General features: G+C 33.8%; 1 protein-coding gene across 1 annotated transcript in view; it reads left to right on the forward strand.

The window, feature by feature from the left end:
- Positions 1–25,697, forward strand: part of F13A1 (coagulation factor XIII A chain) — a 192,435-nt gene that overhangs the window by 18,665 nt on the left and 148,073 nt on the right. The window contains exon 3 of the mRNA XM_003760207.4: positions 3,001–3,189. Within this exon, the coding sequence (XP_003760255.1) occupies positions 3,001–3,189 (189 nt within the window). The remainder of the gene's footprint in view (positions 1–3,000; positions 3,190–25,697) is intronic.

A 25,697-nucleotide genomic window follows, 5' to 3' on the forward strand; every position in this document is an offset into this window, starting at 1 on the left:
AAAAGGTACATTGAATAATATTTTTATTTTGCTATGTGTGGTTTCCCAAATCTTGAATGTTAATTAATTCATCTTCAATTTGTTTGAAGAATTTTAGTCATATTTTATGTTCTGGTTGCTTTTTGGTTTTGCTAACGGTTTTGGTGACCATTTTGTAGCACTTATGAAAAAAACAACATTGTGTTGCTATTTTAAAATTTCTTTAATTTTTGATTTAAAAAATCCTATTTAATTGGAGAGAGTGCTAGATTCAACATCAGAGGCTTTGGGTTATAATACCAGATCTGCCTCTCACTCTCTGTATATCCCTGGGCAAACCACTGACTTTCCCCCTACACTCAGTTTCCTAATCTAAATAATAATAATATGAATATGAATAACAATAATGATCTAAAAATGAAGAGATTAAGCAATCAATAAATTTTCAATAAATACTTACTATGTGTCGGGGATTATAAAATCAAAAATGAAAGAACCCTTGCCTTCAAGGAGCTTACTTACATCTGATTGAGGAAGATAACTTGCACATATATAGGTATAAATAGAACACATGCAAAATGAGGAAGGTACTTGGGATGGGGGTTGGGAGAGAAGGGAATAAGAAAAGATAATGCTTGAACTCTGTCTTAAACAAAAATAGAAATTTTAAATGGCAAAAGTGAGGAATAGAACATTCTAAGTATGAAGAACATACAGTACAAAGGCATATGGAGAAAAGATGAATTACCATGTTTGAACAACAGCACAAAGATCACTATGGTCTGTCTATATGATTCTTGGAGAGGAATAATATGTAATAAGACTAAAAAGATGGGCAAGGTTAGAAAAAGCTTTAAGTATTAAATAAAGTAATTTATATTTGATCCTAGAGGTAATGGGGGAGGGGAGAATAAATTGTTGGAGTTGGAATCAAGAAGACTCCTCATCCTGAGTTCAAATTGACACTTCCTACCTGTGTGACCCTAAGCAAGTCTCTTAACCCTGTTTGCCTTAGTTTCTTCAGCTTTAAAATGAGCAGAAGAAAATGCCCAACTACTCCAATATCTTTGCCAAGGAAATCCCAAATGGAGTCACAAAGAATTGAACGTGACCAAAAAATGACTGAACAATATAGATAATAAGGACTCCTGCAGTTTATTTTGTATGTGAGGTGAGAGGAGAGATGACATTGCCCTATGTATGTTTTAAGAAAATTACTTTGGTAGCTGTGTGGAAAATGTATAGCTTGAGATAAAGTGATCATTTTGGAGGCTATTGAAAAAAATCAAATGATTAGATTATGAACTAGTGTGCTGGTTATGTGAGTAGAGAAGAGGAAGATTGCAAGAAATGTTGTGAGGGTATGTGAAGAACACCAAGGATGGTACTGAGGTTGTGAACCTCAGTAACTGAAAAGATGGTACTGCTCTCAATGGAATAGGGAAGTTTGGAAGAGCCATGGGTTTAGAGGGAAAGAAAATCAATTTCATTTTGGATATGTTGGGTTTGATATAACTATTGAGTATATGGTTCAAAATGCCCCATGGCATTTGGTATAGGAGGACTTGAGTTTTGGAAAGTGATTCAGAATGGAAACAGACCTAAAAAGAACATGCAGAGAGATGATAATTGAACCTATGGGAGCTGATGAGGTTATGAAATGAGAGAGTATAGAAAGAAGAGGGGGAAAAAATTGGACTAGATGACTATTCAGATAGCCCATTACATTCTTGGACAGCTTTTGTTCTTGGGAAACTTTTCCTCATAAAAAGCCTAAACATATCTTGCATCATGGAGAGCCTATTTTGGAAAACAGAGTGTTACTTAAGGTTTCTTGAAGAGACAGAGGCTAAATCTAGTCCAAATGGAGTCATGTAACTGAATGTGGTGAGGTCACAAAAATTTAGCAACAATAAAAGATGTCTGTGTTCTGCAGTATCAAATAGTCTGCAAAGATTTAATTCTTTATATAAAAATGAACAAATATGTCCATCTCATTAGTGTGCAAATTTTTTTTGCCTTTAATAAATGGTAAGATTCTATGCATACCAAATGATTGTTTTAAAATGAATTTCTTTATGATTTATTATATAAAGATATTATATATCTTTATGATATTATTATATCATACATTATCTAAATGTATGATTTGTAAACCTATTTCATATAACTATATTCCCAGGACCATGTAAAAATTTCTTGGGTGAAAAGGGGTCATGTGTAGAAAAAGTTTAAGAAGCCCTGATATAGCCAACAGTATAGATTGTCCTCAATATGTGGAAGGTTCCCCATTTTTAAAAAAATGGAGATTCTAAAACAGAAATTACATGACTTACTCAAATTTATTTAAGTAGTAATTCATAAGGATTTTAAAAAAAAATCTCACATAGTACTTTCTTTGCAGTTGTCTCATGTTATTTATCATACATTTTTGAGTACATTCATGTTTGATTAGTCTTCTTCCCCTGATAAACTGTAAGATTCATAAGGAAAAGTACAACTATATTTAAATTTTGTATTTCTCCCAATGTCCCTAGTAGGCACTTTAGATATTTTACCAAGTGAAATTGAATTGGCAAATTCAATGAGTTGGCAATATTGGAAGGACCACTGCATAGGTCTTAATCTTACACTTCATAAATTACTGTGTCTTCCAGAAACTTATTTGACCTTTTTCTTTCTCAGTATTTTCACCTATAAGATGAGACAATTCTAACTGTTCTACCTACTTCACAAGGTCATTGATAAAATCACAAAAACTTGATAGTGTATATACAATTTTAAGGCATTATTCTAACAAACTGTCATCATATGGGATTGAATCTCAATGAATTCCAATTAAATCTCAAATCTCTCAATTTCATGTCTAGGGCAGGGTTTCCTAAACCTTGCTACATTCTTTCTGAGGGAAAAAAAAATAATCCATTAACCTACCCTATTTTTCCTTCCTAAAGATAAAGATGTGTTTATCAAATCAAAGACACTTACCACTTTGTTTCTACTTAATTCCTTTGAATACAGAGTTTCTGAATGTCACAGACGTCCACCTCTTCAAAGATTCCTGGGATACCAATAAGGTGGAGCATCACACAGACCGATATTACAATGAAAAGCTGATTGTTCGCAGAGGGCAATCCTTCTACATCCAGATTGACTTTAATCGCCCCTATGATCCCCAAAGGGATATCTTCAGACTGGAATATGTCATCGGTGAGTGCTATGACTAAATTAAAACCATAATAGCAAAGGAATGAGGTAGAAATGGGGTGATAGAGATGGTATTGCCTGACTTTTTTATTTTTTGTAATAATAATTTTTATTTTTCAAAATACAATCAAAAATAGTTTTCAACATCCCCCTTGCAAAACCTTGTGTTCCAATTTTTTTCCCTCTCCCTCCTAATCTCCCCCCTCCTAGAATCAAGTAATACAATATAGGTTAAAGGTACAATTCTTCTAAACATCTATCCACATTTATCATGCTGTGGAAGAATAATCAGATCAAAAAGAAAAAGAAATGAGAAAGAAAAAACCCAAGCAAACAAACAACAATAAAAAGGTAAAAAATACTATCTGTTTGATGCACATTCAGTCTTCATAGTTCTCTCTCTGGATATGGATGGTTCTTTCCATCTATTGGAATTGCCTTGAATCATCTCATTGTTGAAAATATCTGAATCCATCACAATTGATCATCACATAATTTTGTTGTTGCTGTGTACAGTGTTCTCTTGATTCTATTCATTTTACTTAGCATCAGTTCATGTAAGTCTTTCCAATTGCCTGACATTTTTTAGAACAAGTATTTTGAGTTATGTAGTTTAGGAAACTGAGAAATAAATTTGACTACAATGCAATTTTTTACTACTAGATTGACACTAAAATTAATTTCCCATTACTAACTCACTTTGTAAAGTCAAGTGAGCCACTAGACTGCTCTGTGCTTTAGATGGTGGAGCAGTGCTTAGTTACAGACATCAATAAACAGGAAAATATCGAGATAAGTGCAATAATGATGGTGAAGTAATTCTTTTTTTTTTAATTTAATAGCCTTTTATTTACAGGATATATGCATGGGTAACTTTACAGCATTAACAATTGCCAAACCTCTTGTTCCAATTTTTCACCTCTTACACCCCCACCCCCCTCCCTTAGATGGCAGGATGACCAGTAGATGTTAAATACATTAAAATATAAATTAGATACACAATAAGTATACATTGACCAAAACGTTATTTTGCTGTACAAAAAGAATCAGACTCTGAAATATTGTACAATTAGCTTGTGAAGGAAATCAAAAATGCAGGTGTGCATAAATATAGGGATTGGGAATTCAATGTAATGGTTTTTAGTCATCTCCTAGAGTTCTTTCCCTGGGTGTAGCTGGTTCAATTCATTCCTGCTCCATTGGAACTGATTTGGTTCATCTCATTGCTGAGGATGGCCTGGTCCATCAGAACTGGTCATCATATAGTATTGTTGTTGAAGTATATAATGATCTCCTGGTCCTGCTCATTTCACTCAGCATCAGTTCGTGTAAGTCTCTCCAGGCCTTTCTGAAATCATCCTGTTGGTCATTTCTTACAGAACGGTAATATTCCATAATATTCATATACCACAATTTATTCAGCCATTCTCCAACTGATGGACATCCATTCAGTTTCCAGTTTTTAGCCACTACAAAAAGGGCTGCCACAAACATTTGTGCACATACAGGTCCCTTTCCCTTCTTTATAATCTCTTTGGGATATAATCCCAGTAGTAACACTGCTGGATCAAAGGGTATGCACAGTTTGATAACTTTTTGAGCATAGTTCCAAACTACTCTCCAAAATGGTTGGATTCGTTCACAACTCCAGATGGTGAAGTAATTCAAAATCATGCCATTAACATTCATCCAATAAACATTTAAGTGCCCATTCACTATATGTCAGGCACTATGCTAAGGGCTGGGATTATATACAAAAAGAACCAAAAGACAGTCCTTTCTTTCAAGGAGCATAGATTTTAATGGGGGAGAAAAATAGCAAACAAATATATATAAAGTAAGCTATATCTAAAAAAGGAAATAATTAAAAGAGGAAAAGCACTGGAATTAAAAGGGGTCAGGGAAAGGTTCCTGTAGTTAAGGGGACTGGAAGAAGAAAGAGTTAGGTTGAAGAAAGGAATACTTGAGAGATACATGATAGCTCTCTTCAGAGAATTTGAAATTTCCACAATATAAAAAGGAATTATAATTGTTTGCTTGGATCCATAAGGTAGAATTATGAACAATGAGTATTGAAAAAAGGGAGATTTCCTAACAATTAGAGACATCCCAAATGGAATGAATTATTTTTGGAAAATAGATGGTTCTTTTCCAATCAATCTCTGACAGTAGTTGATGATGAGTTGCTAAGGATATTGTTTACGTCCAGAGTTGAACTAAGTATCCCTTAAGAATACCCATTACCTCTGAGACTTTCTGATTCTGTATCTACAATAATCTCAGTAGTCACTTATACTAGTCTAGGCATAATTTTTTTTTTTGCAAGGCTATTGGGGTTATATTGACTTGCCTAGGGTCACAGAGTTAGTAGGTATTAAGTGTCTGAGGTCTCAAACTCCTTAGGCCCTCCTGACTCCAGGGGTAATGCTCTATCGACTATACCATCTAGCGCTTCTATAACATTTTTTAAAAGGAAGGGAGAAAAAGAGGGAAAAAATAAAGAATATGAAAAAAAGGAAGGGAGGAAAAAATGAAAGAAGGAAGGAAGGAAGGGAGGGAAGTAAGGGAGGAGGGATGGAAGAAAGAAAGGAAAGAAGGCAGGAGGAAGAAAGAAAGGAAGGCAGGGAGGGAGGAAGGCAAGGAGGAAGGAAGGAAGGAAAGAAGATAAGAAGGGAGGAAAGAAGGAAAGAAGGAAGGAACGAAGGAAGGAAGGAAGGAAGGGAGGAAGGAAGGAAGGAAGAAAAAAGGAAGGAAAGAAAGAAGGAAGGAAGGAAGGAAAGAAGGAAGGAAGGAAGGAAGAAAGGAGAAGAACCAAGTCTTGATTGATTTCAACTGGCTATGGGTGATTTATGTATGTAGGATGATACCTGGTTGATTGGATTTTTAAACTTTTCTTCTCACTGTTTTAGTAACATCATATTTTCTAGGCATAACCTCTGTTTCATTCATAGTGGTTATTGATTATTAAAAAAAAAAACAACTCTAAACTGCATTGTGCATAGTATGCCCTTTCTAATTACACAAGACTAGCACTTAAAATACTGACTAAAAGCAAATGTCAAATTCTGAATTCCAGCTAAATGATGAGTATGGTGTAATCTTATTCATCATGTGAAAATAAACAGGAGATAGTGAACAATAGAATATATAGCATTTATGAAGTTAAATGTTAGGTCTGAAAAAGACTTAAGCAATTATCTAGTCCATCCTTCTCATTTTATAGGTGAAGAAACTTTTATCCAGAAAAATGATGTTATTTGTACAAGGTATTAACACCTTCTTGGTGAGAGGGAAAACTATTCTTTGCTTTATACTCTACTCTACTCTACTAATACCTTTGTAAATGCTTTTAAATAACAGATAAAAATAATTTTCAATGTTTTCCCTTATTTTTATAAAGAGCAGTATAACTTTATTTGATCAAAATATTCTTGGTGGATTTTTAATAGAATGACACTTTTCCCTTCTCTCCATGTCCAATAGCTAATCTTTTTAATGATTACCACTTTATAACATAGAGTTCTGAAAATCTTATTTCCTCCAACTTTTTTTATTTACCTGAATATTCCAGGCTTTCTGTTTCTCCAAATAAAATTTGTTATTATTTTGTCTAGCTCTGTAAAGTAAACTCATGGAAATTTCATTATATACTAGATAATATAATATATACTTGATAGATATACTACTAGATAATATCATTAGGTTTATTATGTTGACATGGCTCAAATATGAGAAGTAAATGTGTCTACATTTAGTTGTCTTTTCTTATTTCTGTAGAGTGCTTTGTAATTGCATTTTTATTTCTAAAGTGTCCTGTGATTTGTCTTAGCTATTTTATGCAATTAGTATTTTGAATGAAATTTCTCTATCATTCCCCCTTTAGTGTTGTTAGATAAAAAATTTAACAACTTACGTGTGTTTATTTTGTATTTTATGATTCTGAAATTTATGTTTGTCTCAATTTGTTTCTTTGATGATTCATTGAGGTTTTCTAAGTAAACCATTACATTTACCATTTGGGAAAAAAAAAACACTTTTCTTTTTATTGATAATTTACACCTCTAATTTCTATTTCCTTATTGGTATTATTAACATTTCTAAAAATAAATAAATAAATAAATAAAAAGGTCAAATCTGTGTGAGGATGACAGAATCTTTGCTTTTATTGATATGCCCATTTGGAAGTTTTGTTTTTTCCCTGTATCTGTTGATGGAACATATGGTTTTGATTAGTTTCTTTCTAGTATTGCTAATTATATTCATTGTTTTCCTAATGTTTAATCACACTGATATCCATCATATAAATTAAACTTATTTATTTTGAATACTTTTTTGTTTATATTGCTATAATTGTTTTGGTTAGGTTTGTATTTTTAAATTTTATATCATTTTTCATTAATGATTTGGCTTTATAATTCTCTTCAATTTATCCTTTCCTGATTTGTGTATAAGAACAATATTAATAAAAAACAAAAACAATATTAATTTGATTAAAAAAAGAATTTGGTAGAATTTTTTATCTCAAAAATAATTTATATAAAAATACAAATAATTTATATATATGTATACATATACACATATGTATATGTACATATATACATATATATGTCATAGATTTTAATTGCTCTTTATGTATTTAATAAAATTTACATAAAAACACTTTGCCCCCATCTTCATCTTTGGAAGTTTCTTATTCAGTTTTACTTCTTATTATTGGGTTGACTGAAATCTCTATTTCATCTTCTTTGGCTCGAGTATTTTATACTTTTTGTAGGTAATTCTTTACATTCTAAATTTTACTAGCATACAATTGTTACACTAATTTCTAATAATTAAAAAAGTCTTTTCTGTCAAATTACCTTGTTAATTTTTAATTTTAGCAATTTGATTTACTTCCTCTGTTTTTTTTTTTTTAATTCAGGCTAGCATGAGTTTATTGATTTTGTTGATCTTTTCAAAGAAATAGCATTTAGTTTGATCATTTCTAAAGACTATGTTTTCTTTTTTTTAACCTCTGAAATTTGCAAGGCATTTTTCTTTTATGCTTATTTTGGATTTGATGAATTGATGATTCTCTTTCTTTTTTAAAATATTGCATACTAAGACCATTATTTTCCTTTTTCTGTTTTATTAATGTATGCTTTCAGAGTTATGATTATTTTCTGAGTACTGCTTTAGTGGCATTTCAATTTTTTTTTTTGGCATTTTGTTTCAACATCATTCTCTTTCATAGATTTCTTAATTATTTCTATTTTTTAAATCTACTTGTTGTTCAAATTGTCATGATTAAATTTCTACTCAAGTGTGTATCTTCTGCTTGTTTTCCCTTTATTAATGACTTCTTATATTATAGTCTATAAATCATGTCTTTAATATTTTTCTCTTGAATTTATTAATTTTTTATTTTCCCTAGGATATGGCTGATTTTTGTGAAGGTACTATATATACATGTGTGTATATATATATATATATATACATATACATGTGTATATACACATACACAATTTAATAATTTCATTCAGAAGGTGTCATAATTCTTTTAAATCTGACTTTTTCCACAGTTTGTTTAGTTCCATGTTTTCTTTTCTTTTCTTTTCTAAATTTGTTTAGATTTATTCAACAGAGATATATCCAAGTTTCCTATCTATGTTCGGGGGGTTTTCTTTGTTATTGCTATGATGGTAGTTGTTATTTAACAGTTTAGGTAACTTTTCTTTTAATCATTTAGACATGATACCACTTGATCCATAATATTTCATAAGAATATTGTTTTGTTGTCCAAGCCAGCTTTAAGCATTAGATTGTTTCCCTGTTAACCTTATAGAATATAAATTTTCTTTTCTTTTTTGCTTTTCTGATAGCAGGGTTATAATTTTTGCTTCCTCCGTCAATGTCAATATGTCTTATTAACATTTATAAATACTTTTCACCATCCTTTCCCTATTCCATGCCTGAAATATGAAGTAAATCTTACTCTTCTCCTCTCTGCCAAACCTTCAACCCAGCAAGAGTAAAAATCAGGCAGTTCTTTCCCCCATATCTAAGGTATTGTCCTTTCTGCTTATTGCTAAGTCAGAAAATAATTCTGATACTGAAAGTCTTAGGAAAAAATGATGAATAACTAGCCTTGAATTAGCAGGATTTTTTAGAGGCATTTTAATTTCTTCCCTCTGGCTATATAGTCCTTGGAATAATAAAAAATATTTCTTTTTTACAATTCCTTGTTGTAGTGCAGAACTGATCTTGATTTTCTTCCAGGTTTGACCAGTGGAATTTAAGCCTCAAAAAGACCTGAGATATAGGTGTAGGAGCAAATTGCATCTGTTGTTGTATGAGGACCAGCTTACCTAAGTTCTGAGACACTCATCACCAGCCAAAATAATTCATTTCTGAGCCACAGAAGCTTTCAATGTTCTTCTGACAAGTTATAGAAGACTTGTTCTTAGTGTTGATTAGGAAATTTTCCACGTTGACATAATCAAAAATTACTTGTTTTATAACCCAATTAAGAGATTTTGTAATTTGGAGTAAAAGTCTGGCTCCAAATCCTAGTTCTGCCCTTTATTACTGTATGATCTCAGACCAGTCTCTGTTCCTCATCTGTAAATTAAGGGTGAGCGAGGGTTGATTATATGAATTTAAAGATTCTTTCCATCTATAAATCTATGAATCTAAATATACCAAAACGTATTTTAAATCTATGTATATGTAAGAAAGATGTGAGGTTTTCTTTCTTTTGTCCATTATCATTTTGAAAAACAATTACATTTTCCTCCAATGTAAATAAATTTTTGGAGATGTCATTGCATTTGAGGATTTTCTATTTCATTATAAGTGAAGGAAAAAAAGGAAATTAGAGAATTTTCTATTTGACCATGAGAAGGAAAGGAAAGAAGAAATATCATTAATAAAGTATTTAGTATATTCCAAGCACTATGCTTAACACTTTACAAACATTATTTAATTTTTTTTCTTCCAATGACCTTGCAAAGTAGGTGCTATTAGAAGTCCCAATTTACATTTGCAGAAACTAAGGCAAACAGATTAAGGAGCTCCTAGAGGGTTACTTGATAATTAAGTTTCTGAGATCAGATTTGAAGTCAGGATCTCCTTATTCTAGGCCCAGCACTCTTATCTCCAGACTCTCAAAAGCTAACATTAGAGTAATCTACATTCTGGCAGGTCTTAGCAAATTAAGAAGTCTTCTAGTATGGATCTGGCAAAGGGTTCCATTTCTGACATCAAAGATAAGGAGGCCTAAGTTCAAAAGGTTCATGAATTTTATCAGTCCAGCAGACTACAAGATCATCTGCCAAAAGTATGAAAAGCTTGCTGTCTTTGTCAGCAGAAAAGGCATACATATGAAGAAATATATCTTATAAAAATGAAGCAGCATATGAGAAAACAAGAAAATTCAAGATATTCAAGAGACTCTAGGAAGATAATGGTATATGGCTTTTCTCTAGGTGGGCATCATAATGGGGTCTGAGCTTCAGGTAGGTCACACGGTTACTTCAGGACTTGAATCATAGATGCAGTACTGAGCCACGTTTTTGTCTTTTAAAAAAATGTATTTCTGTGGCCTCATTTGGACTCAGAAATAACTCTTGAAATGCAGTGTTTTTCCTTTTCCTGTTGAACTGAATAAAGCTATGGAAATTAGGTTTTAAAGCAATTGTCTGTAACAAGAACAGACAAGAGCAGAATGCCAACTGGAAAGAAAACGAAATGTGAAGATCTGGTTTTATAGATCCTAGGTGTGCTGCAAGTCAAGGAAACTCAATATATGAAAATTGGGTTTAAGAAAAAAAGGAAGAAGAGAAAAAAATAGATGGAAGGATGATAAATTTGGCAAAGGCATCTCCAATGAAATCATCATCTAATTCCTTCAAATAGCTGCTTTAGTGCATTTGAACTATGATGAGCTTTACCCAAGTTTGATTTACACCTTTTCAGGAACACAGCCATTTCATAAAATAAGTCACAATTACAAAAAAATAGAACCCTCTTGTTTTCTTTCTAATTTTTATCACTGAAATTTAGAGCTGAATGGAATCCTAAAGATAATTTTACCCAACTTCCTCCCCACCCCCTAACAAAGCTCCCATTTCACATTTGAGAAAACTGAGGCCCAGAGAAATTAAGAACCTTGGTGCCCCTTTTTGACTTCTATCAGGTGAGCTGGTTTGTATATAGAATCTTATGTCAATACTGTCCTCTACAACCAAGCTATGGAATCAACTGATAAATATGAATCTCTCTGATAAGATCTTCAGAAATCAAACTCTCTTAGTTAAGTTCTAAGATAGTTCATCTTATACAATACAGGTAGGATAATGGAAAGAACACTGGATTTGTAATCTAGGATTTGGGAGTCAAATAGCAAGTTCTATTATGGACTACCTATGTAATCTTTCTTTGAATCTCACTTTCCTCAGTCATAAAATGAAGAGACTGGACTAGGTTAGGGTTTCTTAAATTTGTTGAGTATCATGGACCCTTTGGCAGTCTGGTGAGATTTATGGTTCTCTTCACAAAATGTAAATGTGTGAAATAAAAATCATAAGATTATAAAATATATATAATTATACTGAAATTTAGTGAGATTATATGTATATATACACATATATACATTCATTTATATTTATTATTTATTTTTAACATCTAAAAATTTGAATTTCAAATTGTCCCTCGCCTATTAACAAAGCAAGAAATATGATATGAACTATACATTTGAAATCATAAAGAACATATTTCCATATTAGTCATGTTGCAAAAAAAATCAAGAAAAAATTAAAAGTGAGAAAATTATATTCCAATTTGCACTCAGGGTTCATCATTTCTCCTCATGGGGGTAGATAAGTACTTTTTTCATCATTAATCTGGAATTGTCTTGCACCATTGTCTTGATCAGAGTAGCCAAGTCTCACAGTTGATCATAGATGCAATATTGCTGTTAATGTTTATAATGTTTACTTGATACTACTCACTTTATTCTGCATCATTTCATATATGTCTTCCCAGGTTATAGATAGATAGATAGATATAAATATATATGTATGTATTTAAAAGTTTGTAAACCTACAGGTTAAGAACTTTCTCTAAGATCCATTCTTACTTGAAAACAACGATCTTATCAATTCTTGATAATAAACTACATCAGAGAGAATTTCAACATATTATCTTTTCCAGACTTCCTCCTTCATATTTCAATCTATTAATTTTTATGAATATTCTTTAAGTTTTAATAACCTCATCTTTTAACTAACCATAGGTAATATACTGTTATTCATGTGAGTTAAGTGGGAGGTGTTAATGAATGTGAGGTGGGGGAGTGGGCGGGAAATGTACTCTGTGGTCTATCCAAGACTCCTTTTCTTTCCACCTCTGTCTGTGGCCGTGATAAATCATGAAAGGCGCTGAGCATTAATTATAGGTTCTTGTAACCTGGAGCCTGAGCTGTGAAAGCTTAAGGACGGCTTGTGGTGTTAATTTGCTTTTACTGAAATGTATGCCTCCCTGCTGCTTTTGATGTAATGTGGAAGGAAAAAGGGGAAAAAAAGAATTCATTCTAAGGAAAGAATTCTCTGTTGTATATCTCTCCCTCCATCAAAGAACTGAAATATCTCAACCTCTTGAGCAACCTGGTGCTTTGAAATAACAATAAATAGGATTAGCCAGCAAGATTTCCCCTGGTACTTCAACCACTCCCAGATAGTAAGTGAGTGAGGTCCATAGGGGTAAAGCACCATTTAGTGAAACATAGCTGTAATTGAAGGGGGAATTGTGAACAGGGCATTGCAACCTTTCTTCAGCTCTCCCGAAGTAGCATAATGTTCAGCTCTGACCTACAGACATCCGAATTTGCAGACTTCTCAAATCAGGTGAATAATTCCATATATACTCCAATGAATCAATTTACTTAAAGTGCAGATCTTTTCAGCTGTATTTCAGTAAACATGCCTTTCTCTTCATGCTTTGTCTTAGAAATAATGTATCTGAAATTCCACCATTAAAGATTCATTCTTTGGGATTTCTTTCTCCCTGTGGTCCTCTTTTTAGAAAGCTCTTTGGGGAGGTAACACAAAATAATTAACCCTAAGGTTACCTTAGTGAGATATGCATTACTGACTCTCAAGGTTGTTGAAAGGAAACCAGTTTGTAAGATTAAAAGTGCTATAACTTGTTATTGAAAGACAGAACCATGGGAACAAGGTAGAGAGGGCCATCCTTCCTCATTTTAGAGCACAAGTTTTCTGAATAGGTGTTCAATTCCTGAGAAGAGTCTGTGGGAGATTATACTCATTCAAGGATCTTTAACCACTGAATAACACTAAAAGCTACTCACTGGAGGGTTGTAGGCTATCTTAGTGGTTTACAAATATCCTATTATGGAAAAAAGTTTTGAATCTATACCATGGTGTCTAAGGTTATCAAAGATTTTGTCCATATTCTATGCTTTAGCTCTATGGAATACCACAATTCTTTGCTAAGGATGATATCTACTCTACCACTAGCTAATCCTTTCTTCTTTTAAACTACTATATCAATGCATATTAGACATGTAACATGAATTGGTTCCTTCCCAAAATAGACACATTCAAGAATAAGTTACATGCATTTTTTTCTTCAGCACAAATAGTACTTACTTAATAACCGGAGAAAACATGCATTATAAATGTATTAATAGGTAATGTATAAATTTTAATAGGTAAATGTATAAATAGATAATGTATGACCATGAACTTATTCCTCTTATAATGAAACTAAAAGTCCAAATTGAAACCATGTAGAGCACTTTGGTTGGAATGTGGTATTCACAAAAGGAATTACTATGAAATAAAGATAGAAAGAGAGGTTAGAATCAGCATAGGATATGTTTACATTCTAAATTAAGCATTTTACTAAGTAATTTATTTAATATGTTAGTATTTTATTTGGTAGGCAATGAGGATCTGAGATTTTTGAGCAAATATGTGAAGTGATCAGAACTGTGAATTTGGAAGATGACTTTGACAGGTATGACGATGTTAAACTAGAGAAGGTTGAAAATGGCAACCAAAAGAACAGTTGAAGTTCCTACAGTTCTATAAAGGAGAGGTTATAAGAACCTGGAATAAGATGGCAATGGTGAGAGTAGCTGAGAGGACAAATGTAAAAGGTATTTCAAGGCAAAATTGGCAGAACTTAGGAACTGATGGATTCTGAGGTAAGGAAGTAAAAGATCAAAAACAAATCTGTGATTTTTTATTTAATTTGGATGATTAGAAAACAGAAGCACCATCAACAGACATAGAACAGAAAGTAGGAAATAGATTTTGAGAGACAGATGATGAGTTTAGGTTTCTTAGATTTCTATTATAAAACCAAATCCAGCATTGAGCATACTGGCCACATGAGGTGGTTAATAAATGCTTGTTGATTTGAATTGAAATTAGTTGTTTATTTAAATATACAAATTTTTAAAGTCACTCAAACTATATTCCTTACATTTTTATTTTATGAAAGCAAGAAATAAATATATAGTTTGTTTAATAATCATGATTAGGATTATCAGAAGAATATGAAACAAATTGAGAGTGTGTCAACATTTTAAACATATAAGAGGAGTTCCGATTAAAAATATAACAGTTTTCTACTTCATGCTTGGTCAACACAGGCTCATTAACATGAAACTAGTCATATTTAGCATTCTTTAAGTTAACTTTGAAGCACTGATATATGTTCAGTTCGATAGGAGTCAGAGATATTGTCTTAAAGCTTGAGCAGAAATGAGTTAGAAAAAGAAATTCATGAGTAACGGGATAAAAGTGATTACTGATGGTATAAGAATGGATAAGTATCCTACCAGAAAGTATATAGAGTGAGAACAGAGCAGAGAAAGTCAAGGTAAGGATCATGAGTCATTTACCTGTTTTGTTATTATTGTTCAATCATTTCAGTTGTTCAGTCATGATCCCATTTGGGGTTTTCTTGGTAGATGCTAGAGTGGTTTGCCATTTCCTTCTCCACATTATTTTACAGATGGGAAACTGAGACAAACTGGGTTAAGTGACTTGTCCAGGGTCACACACCTAGTAAGTATTTGAGGCCACATTTGAACTCAGCTCTTCCTTACTTCAGGTCCAGAACTCTGTTCACTGTGCCACCTAACTCAATTTACTCACAGAAATTGCTTTCCTCCCAACAGATGTAAGGGGGCAATGTGACCATTTAGGGAGAATTAAAAAGGGGTGAATGTGTCAGTAAAGAACTAAGAAGGCAAATACTACAACTTCATAATTTTGCTGAGAACAAACCACTAATTATGACACTTCAATTAAGTATCCTTGACCTCCCTGATCCTCTAGTTTCTCATCTTTTAAATGAGTAGGATTGGACTGGATGAACTCTATGACCTCTTTCAATTCTAACATTTGCTTATTCTGTGATTCTTAGGGCCTTATTCCTATTTGCCCACTTATTGTACCCCTTTGAATTATTGTCTCCATTGAATTTCTGCATCTCTTCCTTCCTACAACTCAGATTAATTTGTCCATTTCCAAAAGGTTAGCAGCTTTCACAAAAGCGCTAGGTGATAGAATTTGAGCAACCAAGGCGCTGCATATTATCCTATTCTAGAATATCAAGAAGAGGGATTGATAGAAGTACAATGATTTTTCAGTCCAATGTATTATATTCCTTTTAGTTTTCATTGTTATTTTTCTTTTTGACCTTTAAGCCATCATTCCAAACATAAATATAATTCTAACTGCATGACTTTCATATTTTACAACTTTATCTTTTTCTAAAGAAAATATTTTTTAAAATATTCAGTTTTAAAATGTTCACTGAATTATTACATTAGACTTTCTTATATCGTGGTACTATTTCCTCCTTATACTTGTCATTCCCACACCCCAGCAACCAATCTTTACTAAAGGCAGTAAGCTAAATAGGGTTTAAAATGCAAATTTTTCACATTTTTTCCAGAAATATATGCATTTCATGAAATAAGGCCTGATTATGGGTCACTAAATCTGTGAATGGTTTGAAAATTTTTATGAATCTGCTCAAGAAATACCAAGGTGTGACTTAAGGAGGAGAAAAAAGCCCAACTAATAGTTGTTGAATTGATTCTTGAACAATTTTTTTGTTGTTATTTGCTTATTAGATTAAGCTTATACCATTTAACTAGTTTAAGAAAAAACTAAGTCAATAAATATATATTAAGTGCCTACTATGTACAAGGTCCTATTATAGGTGCTGGGGACATAATGATGAAAAATTTCACAGTCACTGACCTCAAGCAGCCTAAAATCTAGTAGGCAAGGAAATATGAATGCAAATAAATTTAATGCAATTTAGAAGATATATCCAGCAGTCTTTTGGCTAAGAAATTTAAAAGAGGATTCATTTTTGCCTAAATAACTAGGTGAGGTTGCATATAGAAAAGCTAGATGTGATAAGGTGCTGAGACTTGGAGATTGGTATTAAGCAGAGAAGGAGATAGTATAGGGAACAAAGTGATACAGTGGATAGAGTGCTGGACTTTGGTGTCAAAAAGCCAAATTCAGAGCTGTGTGACCCTGGGCAAGTAATCTATCTCAGTATGCCATAGTTTCCCCATCTGTAAAATGTGTTAATAATGCTACCTCCCTCCCAGGATTGTTGTGAGGATAAATGAGATGATGCTTTGCAAACCTAAAGGTGATTATGTCTTGCTAGTTGTTAATAGTAGACAAAATATTTATTTCAAGTAAAGTATTAAAAATAACTTGTTTCAAGTTGATAGTGGGTTCAAAGCCATGGGTGAAGGAAAGGAAAGGAGAGAGTTGGGAAACAAAGAGCCAGTTTGGTTTCAGGATAGAGAATTAAAAAGATGTAGTATGAAATGAGTCTGGAAAAGGAGGTTGGAGTCCTTGAATGTCAGTTTAAGAAGCATGTGATTTTATTTAATAGACAATGGAGAGAGCCACTTAAGATTTTTCAGTAAGGGACTGATGTGAGCAGATCTATGCATCAAGGAAATTGTTCCCCTAACAGTATTAAGTATGTACTGAAAAAGGAAGAAGCTGGAAGCCAGGAGAGTGGTTTAGTTAGGGGAACCTGAACTATGGAAATAGTGGTCAAAATGGAAAGGAAGAAATATAGGGAAAATTGGCAGAACTTAGCAATTGATTGGATGTCAACAGTAAAGGAAAGGAAAAGCTCAGTGATTGCTTATGAGGTTCTGTAGGGTAGTTAATAGTGATTTCATAGTTTTTTCCAGCCATCCATGGATATTTTTATGATTAAGATATGCATTGCCAAACAGCTTTACATCAATTCACTAAGGATTTGATGATATAATAAGTGGGTAAAGGAGTTTCCTAAAAATCAATTGGGAAATTTGGAGAGGATGTCCTCACAAAATATAAAGATCACAATATGCATACTGTAATGAGAAGTGCATTTAAAGTACAAGGATCTGGGTTCAAATCCAGACTATACTAACTTGTTCATTTGAACAAGTCATTTCATTTTTTGACTCTCACTCTCCTCATCTATAAAATGAAATAGTTGGTTTAGATGACCTTAAAGGTCCCCTTCAGCTTGATATTTATAATAGCAAGATCCTATAACTTCATGGTTTGGTTGAGAGAATGTGGGTACCATCAGTTCAAAATAATGCTCTATTCTTACTCCATTCTTATCTATCCCTATTGAGTTCATCCTGTTCTGAAATGAAACTGGGCATAGCTCCAAAAGGCAACCAATTGAGTAGAGCAGATTCTCTAAATAAAAGGCTGCTATTAACAGGAAAATTCTAGACAGGGATGTTGTCCTACTATGGTTCTGCCAGTGTTTGCATGTTGGGCAAAGAGAGGACAGTGTGCATACTTTAATTAAATATAGCCCTAACACAAACACCAAACATGAACACCTAACATTCATACAACTTTGGCAATTAAAGTCAAAAATTCAGAACCACAGAAGCTGTGCTCTGCCCAGGACTACTTGGCCACAACTCCTGCTGGGGCAATTTAAAGTTAGGGGCAAATGGCTGAGGAAGCAACTTAGTCACAAAATGGTATCTCAGGAGCAGTTGATTCATTTCTGTATTACATAAATAGCACACTGCAGATTCTGAGTTGTTGGAGGTAAATGAGATCCAGAATCCCTGAAGAGATAGAAATCTTGGTGAAGATGGAACTCATAGACAGCCACTAGAAGGTACCTCAGGGACCATCTCATGTTTCTATTTCTCCCTGTATCAAAATGGAAAGGAAGTAACTTGCTGTCTGTCTCTCTCTCTCTCTCTCTCTCTCTCTCTCTCTCTCTCTCTCTCTCTTTTCTCCTTCCTTAGATTTCTCATTCCTCAGAAAAGGAAGCTGAGAGCTAAGATGATTAAGTCATTTCCCTAAGGTCACACAGGTGATAAGAGTCAGAACTGTCATTGTGCTACTCTTTATGTGAACAGGTAAAGGTACCAGCAATAGATCCTTGTCAAGGACATCACTCATCTTGCTCTTAGTATGCACTGAGGAAGGAGCACAGTATGGTGGGGAAAGTACTGCTTCTTGAGTCAGAAGTCCTCATTCAAATCCTACTTTGTGACTTAAGCAAATGTTCTGGACTTCAGTTTCCTCATTTTAAAACAAAGTGTTGGACTAGATGGATTCTATGGTCCTTTTCAAATCTAGATTTATGAACTTATGATTGGGATGTCTGAAGTAGTCTCACATATATCATTTGATATTCACAATTTCCCCTACTTCCATGTAATTTTCCATGTGATATATTATTTGTCACTTCCCAGAATTGAGAAGCTTGGCTAACAACTAACATTTGTATAATTGAAATTGAGTGAGACCAGTATTCCATGTTCTAAATTAAAACATAACATAGTGTATATGTTTTCCTGACTTTTGCAGATAAAATCATTGTAGTTTGTGAAGGGAAAGGGTCATCAGGGTGAAGAGAATATTTAATGAAAATGAGTGTGCCCATGGCTATTATCTTGTTTTGGTCTCTCCTGATTTGTGAAAAGAAAGAAAGAGGATGGTGTTTGAACAGAATTAAAACCCTCTTAAGCATGATTACAAACTGGATCAAATATTCACATGTTTTGTTCTCATATTTCCTCATTATAAGGATTAAGGAAAGAATGCCTAGAATATTTTTTGAACTCCTTGGAAAGAGTGACTCAGTAATAAGATTGCCCTACTATCAACCTTATTTTTATTGTTGCAATGGTATAGGAGAGCACCATCCTTCTAACATTCCTCAAGAAGGCTTAACCTTCATAGTACACTCTTATGAAAGCCAGATTCTTTCTTCTATTAGTACATCACATGAATGATCAATGGAGAGGCTAAAATCTGAAAATCTATAAGGTGTTTGTATCTTATTTCTTCCTTCCCAGTCTGTCTGTCTTTCTCTGTGGCTCTGTTTCTCTGTGTGTTTTTGTCTTTGTCTCTCTACCTCTCTTGTCTCTTTTTCTTCTCTACCTCTGTCTCTGTTTTTGTTTTTGCCTCTATGTCTCTTTCTATATCTCTATCTTTCTGTCTCTGTCTTCTCTCTCTTTGTCTCTTTCTGTGACTCTCTCTCTCTCTCTCTCTCTCTGTGTGTGTGTGTGTCTGTCTCTCTCTCTGTTTTTGTCTCTCTGTGTCTCTCTTTTTGTCTCTTTCTGCTCTGTCTCTGTGTGTCTGTGTCTGTCTCTCTACCTCTCTGTTTCTCTGTGTCTTTGTCTCTCTCTGTGGGTGTCTTCCTTTACATTTCTATTTTTATTTCTCTCTGTCTCTTTGTCTCTATCTCTCTCTCCCATCTCTATTTCTCCCTCTGTTTTTCTTCCTCTGGTTCTGTTTCTTTCTCTTTAGATATCACTCTCTCTCTCTTTAGGTTTGAGGTCTCTTTATAGTTCTTTTTCTTTGATACTTTCTCTGTCTCTCTGGTCCTTGCATAGCTCTGTCTCTTTTTCTCTCTCACAAACTACTAGTATATACATGAACAAAATCACGTGTGTGCATGCATGTTTGCTGCTATGCAAAATCCTATCTGTCTGAAAACAACTCTCTTACAGTATTCTTTCTAAGAGTATGATATTTTAAAATAGAATCATTCATGGGATTGATTAGTGAAACTGTTACCCTCTTTACTAAAAGCTGTTTTTATTTTTACTTCCTAAGCTCAGGAAATGAATATCATAATATTAGGCTCTAATATCCCCTTAATCCTTGTCCCCACTCCTTCTCTTCTCTGTTTTGGTGTAGTTGCAGATGATTATTGGTTGTTGTTTCCTAACAATCCATACATTGATTGCTACCTTTAAAAAAAGTTCTTCAGTGAGCCTTCATGCTGCCTCTTCAATTCACCCTTCATGCTTACCTGTTCCTTAAGTTTGCTGGAGCTCCCTCCCTCATATTATCAGTATATCCAAAGGGTTATTAAAGTCTCTAAGAATGAACATTGTTTTGTGCTTTCTAGAAAGCCTGTGCTTTGTTTCAATACAACTCGATTCAATTTTGAATAGTTGTTATATCTGACATAGGCTGGATGTTGCAGAAGACTCAGAAGAAGAAGATCCAGTTTCTTCACTCAAAGAATTAGAGAACTATATAAAACAACATGTATACTCAACTGAATATAATCAAGTACTGAAAATGCATAGTAAATACAATCAGCAACTATTTATTAAATATATACTCTCTGCTAACCATCATGCTCACTATTATGAGATTTAGAATGGGAAGAAATGACTGTTTACTAAAATTCCTGGGGGAAAAGATTTAAGAAAGAACTTGAAAATTTGTAGAAAATAGATTGTTAGACCAGTTCCAATGATCTTGTGATGATGACAGCCATCTACATCAGAGAGAGGACTGTGGGAACTGAGTGTGGATCACAATATAGCATTTTCACTTCTTTTGTTATTGTTTGCTTGAATTTTATTTTCTTTCTCATTGTTAACTGTCTATACAATGTTGATAAAGGAAAGATAGAAAATGATATCAGGCAGGGTTCAAATTAGCAGGTCCAAATTGAGATAACCTGGGTTATTTTGAGTCATTGTCCCATTTAGGGATGCCTAAGTTCCAATTTAAACCTGATGATATAGTAGAAAAAGTCAGGAAGTTTAATCTGCTCTCAGACACTAGCTGTATGATCCTGGACAGGTAACTTAATCACTGTTTGCCTCAGATACTTCAAGTGTAAAATAAAGGTTATAATAACACCTATCTCAGGATAATTGTAAAAAGATCAAATGTGAAAATATTTTGCAAGGTGCTCAGCACAATGCCTGGCACACAGAGGCCTCTTAATAAATTCATGTTCCCTCCCTCACCTTCCTTAGTAATTTAAGCAACTCTCTCTTTCTCACTAATATAAGCAAATATCATTAAATTTTTGTGAGTTTTCAAGGACACTTGCTAAGTAATGATACTAGTGCTTCAAGTCTCACTGAAGAAAGATTTCTTGAAGGTGCAGTATGAGGAATTCCTTGACAGTATCCATCTCCTTTCATTTTTAAAAGCCTTTATGCAGATCTGCATGTGCAGTTGACTTACTAATTTGAATCAACTCAGCTGTTCACAGTGTGTTCAACCTTGTACTGATGTGAAATTATGACTTAGCCCTAACGAATTTGAGGGAACTGTTTTGACTGGAGGAGAGTTATCATGAAAGGGCCTTTTAAACTTTAACCATGACTGTGGCATCCCCGTGACATGTGATTATCCACAAATTAAGTTTGCTAAAAAGAACAGATCCAAAATATCTTCCCCATTAGCCCTACATAGGCTCTGAAATTCTACCAGTAGCTATTATAATGACTTGATGAATCCTGTCGGTGTAAATGAAAATCTGTTTCTAAGGATAGGTCATGAAAATATCTACACAGATTATCTGAATAGAAGCAAAAGGAATAGCACAGTAGGATGGAAGACAAGTATATATACATATATACACATGCATGGATATATGTTACATATATGTATACTATCTAGCCATAGATATACCTATGTGTATGTGTTTGTTTTTGTACATAAACACACACATGTATGCAGAGAGACAGAGAAATATAAAAGAGAGAGAGAGAGAGAGAGAGAGAGAGAGAGAGAGAGAGAGAGAGAGAGAGAGAGAAAGGGGAGAAACAGAAAATTAGAAAAAGATATTCAAAATACAAGATGCTTCCCAAGGAGGACAGATTTGATGGGGGCACAGTAGTGCCTTGTCCTGAGAAATCAGGACACAGCATATAGGAATTAAACACATGGGAATGAGGATGGGGTCATTTTAGGATAGGAAAGAGGACATAAATGGGGGAAAACTTCCAAAATATGAACATTTTGCTTAGGTCTGGGTTGTACATAAAATTCTCTCTTGAGAATTCTCAGGAATTCAGTTCACCACCATTACCTTTCATATCCAATAGCATATTAGTTATTCTAGAGCTTAGATAATACAGTACCTTAAGCACTGTTCAAAGGGACTATTACTTGGTTAGTCAAATGATAGATTTAAAAAAAGAAATTTTTTTTCAAATATAGACCTAATTGCCCACAAAATGCTTCCAGATCTTCCTATTGGGGCTTCAGAGATTCCACTTTAAATGATTTTGTCAAGATTTTGCATTATTTCAAGGTACATTTCACTTGAGAAAAAAAGATTCTCCCCTTGCAACTCTCATCTTTTCCTCCTAAAAAGGACAGTCCATTTTTGATGTCCTAGCATCCCCAAATTAGGTTCATTTTAAATTTCCAGACTTGCCAAGAAATTAGTCCTCAGTGAATTCACCAGGCTTTCATGTTTTGAAGTAATTTGTTTCTCACTCCCCCACCTCAAAGTTACTCTGACTGAAATGATGAAAAGGAAGTAATAGAGACAGCCAGGACATCATTTTCAATCACACAACTTTTTTATTGGTGCAACATATTTCTAAGTGATGGAAAATGACACTCTGACTGTCTGCAGTGCTTCATTTCCATCACTCTTAACTTTCTTATTTGTGAAACAAATTGCTTGAAACATGTCAAAGACACGAGTTTACCATTAGCCGTATTCAAAGCGAAAAAAAAGAGTGACTCAAGAAAAACACTTCAAATCATAGCCACAGAGACAATAATTTAAAAAAGTCATTGCCCTCATTCTTTGGGACATCAACATAAGGCAATCAGTGGCAAGAGGCAGGGAAAAAAGTCCATTTCCATGGGTTGTGCTGACCATGTACAACTCATGATCTTATGAGTTCTATCATTAAGGTAGTATTTTGTGCAATGGAAATATCTTTGGCTTTGAAGTCAAAAGTATTATTCGATGTTCAACATTTGCTTTTGTCACTTATTACCTGTATGACTTTGGGCACACTTCCTGGGTCTCATTTTCTTTATCTATAAAATGAAGGAGTTCTTTCTGAAGTCTCTTTCAGCTTTACATCTATGAACTTATCCTGTAGAACATTATTAAGTTTTGTTGTGAGAATGAAGTGAGATAATGTTTTTAAAGCTATTTGCTTTATTAAACTATTAAACCACTATATAAATATCAGTCGAAATCACCATCTTCATCATTATTTTTGTTTAGGTCTTGGAATACTGATTTCTCATTGCTCTGAAATTTTAGTACACTTATAAGTAAATTATGAAGGATTGGTCTTCAATTATTTCATGAGACTTAGCGCACCATTTGGACTGAAAGTTCCTGAAAGGGGGGGAGGGGAGAAGATAGCAAGATTAGAGGCAGCAATCCACCTGAATTCTCTCAATGTTTCTTTCTCTCAAAACAACTTTAAAATAATATCTCAAATAAAATTTTGGAGCAACAGAACCAGTAAAGGTCAGTGCAAAACATTTTTCAGGCCCAAAACAACTTAAGAGATTGATAGGAGAGACTTATGAATTGGGAGAGAGACCTGTCTGGAGCATATGCATGAGGGGACAGTAACTAGCTTATCAGTAACAGTGGCTTTGGGAGATTTCAGCCCAGAGACAGTAAGGGCCAGACAATTGGTTCAAAAGAGATTACAGGAGACTCATTCCTGCCACTGTGCTTCACTGATGCTGACTAAAAACTCTACTGGGATAAGCATTCTGAATCACAGTGCCAAGACACAACAGAGCACTGGTAGTTGATCCCAAGGAGAAGGCACCCTGATCACCATTCCAAGACAGAGAAGAACACTAGCAAAGTGAATAGAGAACACTTAGAGGTCCAAGAGGAATTTTGCCTTAGCAGCTATAAAGGATCAGGGGATCTTCCTGGGTAAAGACCAGAGCATAGACCAGGAGAGCAGTGACTATATCTCTCTCCAAATCACACCATCTTGGAAACACCAAAAACTTTCAGACCCCCCCCCAAAAAAAAAAAAAAACTAACTTTGAAAATAGCAATTCTCTCTCTCTCTCTCTCTCTCTCTCTCTCTCTCTCTCTCTCTCTCTCTCTCTCTCTCTTTCTCTCTCTCTTTCTGTCTCACACACACACACACACACACACACACACACACACACAACATGAAGCCTTGGTCAGGGACTTCTCAGCCTCAGGTGAGCAGAGCACAATTTTAATATAAAGTTCAAAATCCAGAAACAGGTTGGAAAATGAGCTAACACTATTCCTCCACCACCAACAGTGAAAAAAAAAAACTTGAAAAAACCACCATGGTGGCAGGGAAGACCGTTCAGAAGAAAACAATAACATGAAAACAGCTATAATAAAAGACTCAAAAAAATGCTAAATACATATAAGCCCAACAAGAATTCCTGGAAAACCTTTTTTTTTTTTTTTAAGAGAAATGAGTGGTACAAGAAAAATTGGGAAAAAAAGAAATGAGAATGATACAAGAATATGAAAAGATGGTTAATAGCTTGGCAAAAGGGACACAAAAAACTGAAGAAAATAACATTTCAAAAAATGGAATTGCTCAGCTTCATTGAAGGAAAGAATTCCTTTAAAAAGTAAAATAGGAAAAAAAAAGTAAAATAGGCCAAATGAAAAAAGAAGCAGAAAAATTTACTGAAGAAAATTATACCTTAGAAATTAGAATTGGCCAAGTGGAAATTAATGACTTTATGAGACCTCAAGAAACAATAAAATGTCAAAAAATGAAAAAAAAAATAGAACATATTAAATATCTCATCAGAAAAACAATTTCCCTGGAAAAAATAGATTGAGGAAACATGATTTAAGAATTATTGAACTATCTGAAATCCACAATGAAAAAGCCTATACATAATTTTCCAAGAAATTACTAAGGGAAAATGCCCCAATATCATAGACCTAGAGGGTAAAAAACACTGGAAATAATCCACTGATCACCTTGTGAAAGAGATCCCAAAATGAAAACTCCTAAGAATATTCTAGTCAAATGTCAGAACTCCCAGGTCAAATAGAAAGTATTGCAAGTAGCCAGAGAGAAACAATTCAAATATCAGTTATTACATAAGATTTAGGGACCTCTACTTTTAAGGAGCAGAGGTCTATATTCTAGAATCCACGATTACAAGCAACAATAGTCTACTTAGCAAAACTGAGTATAATACTTCAGAAGGAAA

Source organism: Sarcophilus harrisii, chromosome 1 (assembly GCF_902635505.1).
Source record: "Sarcophilus harrisii chromosome 1, mSarHar1.11, whole genome shotgun sequence".
In the NCBI taxonomy this organism is placed as follows: domain Eukaryota; kingdom Metazoa; phylum Chordata; class Mammalia; order Dasyuromorphia; family Dasyuridae; genus Sarcophilus; species Sarcophilus harrisii.